Source organism: Pelmatolapia mariae, linkage group LG10_11 (assembly GCF_036321145.2).
Source record: "Pelmatolapia mariae isolate MD_Pm_ZW linkage group LG10_11, Pm_UMD_F_2, whole genome shotgun sequence".
Lineage (NCBI taxonomy): Eukaryota > Metazoa > Chordata > Actinopteri > Cichliformes > Cichlidae > Pelmatolapia > Pelmatolapia mariae.
In genome coordinates, this window is record NC_086236.1 from 38328207 (window position 1) to 38333416 (window position 5210).

Below are 5210 nucleotides of genomic sequence, written 5' to 3' on the forward strand. Positions count from 1 at the left end.
AGCATCAATGTCCACGTGAAGAAACTAGTTATGTTACCAGTGTCAACCCAACAAAAGGTACTTTACCTTCTTGTATATATTGTGATTTCTGTTTACTTTTATATTTGTTGTTATAGTTGAGTTAGGCAGGGCTTTTGTGCAGTCCTAAGAAACATACTGCCTAGGGTGTTTTTCACTATGTGGAAGAGTTTCTTCCTTTCTTTCTTTTTTTTTTCTGTTAGTGTATGGAACTGAGGTGCTTCGTCAGGAGCTCCTTCAGTTGTTGGAGGATGGAGAAGAGGACGCAGCCATGACTTGTGAGACGTCGTCTGAGTCAGCTGCTACTCACTGGGCGATCAGAAATATGGTGTCCTCGCAAAAGTGGAAAGAGGCCAGGCCTTGTCTTATAGACAATATGTTAGCTACTCTGGATCCACAGTCACACCGTGTGTGTCAGTGTGGCAAACAAGTAGTTGTGAGGTGTCTGGACTGCCTGCCTCTTCCATTCCTTTGTGCTGACTGTGATATTGCAGTTCACACACGCTTTGTCCTGCACAACAGAGAGGCAGTAACAGGAGGGTTTTTGCAGCCTTCATCAGAGTTTCACAAGCCAATTGGTACAGTTTTTAAGTCTTATGCGTTTCTTGCTATGTACTATGAGTGGGTGCTGTTATTGTATATTTATTGTGTATCACTTAATTTCCAATTCTTTTTATATATATATTGTGTGTTTTAATGTTAGTTCGGCTGTTGCCTGTCCAAAGGCCAGACCATGTGTGTGACTGCCCAGCAGGTAACGTTGAGGTTTCACCCGGCTCAATTGTGGCTCTTGTAACCATAAATGGTAAGTTGCCCTTTTGTCACACACTACATACACAATAGATGTGTTTGGAGGTTTAATTGCAAATTGTGCATTGCTATCTTGGTTTGAATTGCCCTCGGCCCGCAGTATGTATGTATGTGGGCACCTGTCAAAGGTCATTTGGATTTACCAGATCAATTTGAAAACAACATGAAATCCTTACAACATGAAAAAAATGAATGCTTTGAGCCATGACTGAATTTATCCTTATCCTTTCTAAAGGCCGTTATAACCTTGCACTGCCAGTGGTGAGATGCACCAGCTGTGGCCTAATGTGGTCCCCCTCAGTTAAGGACATCCTGGGTAGTGGATATTGGCCTGGCACCTTAAATTTCTGCACCCTGTTTTCAATGGATGTCTTTCAGTCTTTCTATGACATTAAGAAGGCTGCACCAGGGATGTCACTTAAGGCTTTTGTCAAAATGCTGGATGAACGAACAGCCCATTTTGGAAGGGTGAGTTTCTAAATTTGCCAAGTTTAAGGAAATTGTGCAAATCAATGTTTATGATGACTGTCCTTGAATATTCTGTTGTATGCCCTCTATTAAAAGACTGGCCGAATATCAGCTGATGCCTTCAGTAGAAGTTTCTTGGAGTGGAGTGCTGTAAAGTTTGAGGTGGACAGGATGTGCAAGGAGCCATGCTTTAGCTGCCCTGCCTGCACTCCAGACATGCTTGCCGTCTCAGTTGATGGAAACCGTAAGCTTTATCGCTTTCAATCTAATGCAAGGTACGTTATGCATTGTGTACATAAATCAAATATGGATTTGTAGAAAAATGTATTTTAATGTTTCTTTTCAAACAACTGTCACTGTGTTTGTCCAGCACTTCAGAGCAGGGGAACTTTGAAGGTGTCTTCATTGAAAAAGATGAGGACGTTGCTGAGTTTGTGAAATACATCCAGAGACATACAAATCATGTAAGATACACATATATATATTAGTGCTGTTAGCGTTAATCTTGTTAAAATGACGTTAATGCCATAACCATATACACATTGGTGTGTGTGTGTGTGTGTGTGTGTGTGTGTGTGTGTGTGTGTATACATATATGGATGGGTGGATATTTATTTTATTTTTCTCTTGGTGTTGTCGTAATATTATTTACTTTACTTTATCTTAATGTATACTTTCTTTTGTCACCATGTGTATTTAAAAAAACAAACAAAAACAACATGATTTTTATTTTGTGTTATCAGTGCTGTCCTGGGGAGATATGAGGTCTTGTGTGACTTAACACTAATTCAGCTAATTGTTATGCATTTGTTTTAAAAAGTTTGTCCCTGATAGGGCTTAATCATGTCATGTCTTTTATGTTAAAATCTTTGAGTGTATAGGTCCCGGGGAAAGGGTTGTGCGGATCTTCATCTTGGACTGCAGCAAAGGAGTCGTCCAAAAAGTCCACTGGGAAGTTGGATGAAGAGGGCATGGAAATAGCTGTTTGTCGCCACGGAGTCCTCTTAGCTGCATTGAACATGTTTCGAGGGGAGATCTTTGCTTACCCCCTTTTTCTCCAGAGGAAGTTGGCAGCTAACGTCCCAGGACATATTACGTTCCTTTGCTCCGATGTGGCCTGTAAATATTTCCCCTATTTAACCAAGGTGGCTCAGCAGTGCCCTGAGCTGAGGAACCTCTTGTCAATGCGTCCTTTTCTCTCCGTCATGCATGCAAAGGCTCACACTTGGAAATGCGAGGTATACTGCAGCTTGTAGTTTTGGATTAGTTTGAGACATTTTGTTATAAGGTTGAATGAATTCAGCAGTCATGTATTGTGACCTCCTTTCTATAGATCAAATGGGGAGGTGCGTTTCAGGATGGGGCCGGTTCAACAGTTGGAGAAGAGGTGGAACAAGTAAACAGTTTCCTGTCTAGGGCGGCCATCACAACGAAGTACATGTCTAAAGCAGGTATGTGTTCGTGTCTGAGATTCCACTCAGTATCTTGCTCATTAATTCTTATTTGTATACTAATTGAAATGCAGGGCGAACAGACATGCTGACCCTCCTGGCTTTGGGTTGGAACAAAAGGAAAGTGGAACAACTGGGCCGCAGTTTGAGCCAGAGATATCTCAAGGTGATTTTTTTTTTTTTTTTTTTTTTTTTTTCAAAAACCATTTTAATGTGTGTGGTAATGGGGGAAAAACACCTGTACTCTAAAAACATCAATGTGAATGACATTTATTAATGTATTCTTAGATCATAAGGATCCTTAGAGAACAAGTGGAGAGCCTGAATGCGACCAAAAATGAGCTGGGTGTGGATGACGACACACTGCAGCAATGGGTGGCCGATGTGCAGAAATGGGCTGAAGGTGAGTCTCAATATAATGCACCATAGGACCCACCATGGCCTCATTAAAGAACTTAAGGTAGAGTTAATATCTTTCTGACAGTGTCAACAAACAATGAAAAATAAGTTTTGTACAAGCAGAATTTATGGCAGAGTTGTTGCGTTTCATCAAATTGGATTGAACCTGGGTTGAAATGATGTCGTACTAGTTGGTTTTATAAACCTGAACACCGACATACTTGTTATCTAATGATAATGCAGCACATGAAGGCTACAGATGTCTTATAATGAATGTCATCAAGTCAGTGATTACAGAGTCCACTGTAGTTTGGTGACTGTTACTCATCCTGTATTCTGATTAATATTCCTCTCACTTAGAAACTGATCAAACTGATGGCAGCCTTGGAGCGTTGCAGGCATGAATAGAGGAGCTTGTCGTCATCATCAGAGTGCGAACACAAAGTCTTTACAGACAAAATGGTACGTCCCAGTTTCTTTGAAATGGACCGTTTGATACTTAATTTGTACAGCTACTTTGTAAACAGAATAAAATCAGATCCAGGTTTGTTTAATCTGGATGTGATGCATGTTCTAGCAAACAAATTGATGAGTGTAGATTAAAATGTAAATATATACATTATGTGAAGGTGTGAATTTTTTTATGATTATTTACAGATAGCAACAAGAGGCGACACAGAATTCGCAAGGTCATCTTAGATGAGAAGAAACGCTTGGCGGCTGCTGTTGACGACTACAACAAGCTTGCTGAACCAACAAAGCAAATCGTATCCAGTGATGCCCTCATCCAGACCGACATTTGGCCCTGGCAGAGCACAAGTGAACGTAAGCTCTTGATTTATAAATATCCTTTTTAAATAAACTCCCAGTATCTGAGCAGTAGTTGAATGTTTGGTTCTTGAGTCATAACGTGCTACTATGTTTTCCCATCTGATGTTGTTAAACTGTAGCTGCTGCAGACCTCCAGACAAAGAGAAAGGTCTTTGAGAAGGTGATGGCTGTGAGGCGCCTGAGAGAGGAGGAGATGATCCTTTGCAGGGAGATGCGGCATCACTGGACAGTGTTGCGAATGCGATCTGTGGTGTTGGGGACAATTTCCTCAGACTGTAAGCACTTTATTTATTTATTCATTTTTTTGACGAATCGATTGAAAATAAGAGCAGATGCTAAAGTCTTACTGGATCTTTTACCTATATCTAGATTGCTAGCTAACACTGCCTTCTCCCTTTAAAAAAAAGTTTAATTACAGGATCCTAATTCCTTGTGTTTATGAGGTGAGGGTTTTTTTTTTTTTTTGGTTTGTTTTTCTTACTTCACTCATATTTATTTGTTTTGTTCTTTTTACAGCCTCCCTTGTTGGCATGTCGGCGGATGCACAGAAGGGACTCCATAGCCTGGTTTTAAAAAAACAAAGTGAACTGAAAGCTGAAATGCTCAAAGTAAAGGACATGTACAAGAGAATCCTCAGCTACCAACCACTCCTGGAAATGGACTCGGAGGAGGAGGAAGACATTCCAGACGATGCCACTGAGAGTGATTTGAGCACTTCTGATGAAGACTGATTGTGTCATCCTTGATGTTATTTTTGGTAAAATAAAAAGTTAATCACATCTCTGTTTAATGTGATTTTTCAACAGACATTTTACATTTTGAGAAGAAAAATGGAATTTCCTTGGTGCAGTTGTTTACCCATAATCATGCTTTCCCATGTAATTTAATGACTAGTGTACATGTTCAGATAGACTAACATAATTTAATTTATGGGATGCTTTCTGGGCTGCTCAAATTATCACAAAATTTAAAAGCACGAGGCAGCACACTCACAAGTAAATTTTTTGTTCAGTGTTTTGTCGAGGAAATCAGCAAGTACAATTGATATGTTTGCTGTAGCGGTATGTTTGTTAAGAAGCATGCCAGCACACTGGTGAGCTGACAGTCCCCGAATGCACCCGAGCCACTGACTCGCCCCAGAGCAAATGAAATTGCTTATCTAGAAAGACAACCGTCATCAAAGAAGAAGTAAAAGAGTAGGAAACAAATGGTAAGGGAAGGTACTGTGCAGTA

At 40.3% G+C, this 5210-nt stretch overlaps 1 protein-coding gene across 1 annotated transcript; it reads left to right on the forward strand.

Moving 5' to 3' along the window:
- The first annotated feature begins 1262 nt into the window (after nucleotides 1–1262).
- LOC134637124 (uncharacterized) lies at nucleotides 1263–3556 on the forward strand. The gene is made up of 8 exons (XM_063487472.1): nucleotides 1263–1296; nucleotides 1393–1571; nucleotides 1667–1760; nucleotides 2178–2534; nucleotides 2630–2747; nucleotides 2822–2913; nucleotides 3036–3150; nucleotides 3507–3556. Exons 1-8 carry the CDS (start codon nucleotides 1264–1266, stop codon nucleotides 3548–3550), a joined length of 1032 nt encoding a protein of 343 aa, XP_063343542.1. The 5' UTR covers nucleotide 1263; the 3' UTR covers nucleotides 3551–3556.
- The last annotated feature ends 1654 nt before the right edge of the window (nucleotides 3557–5210 follow it).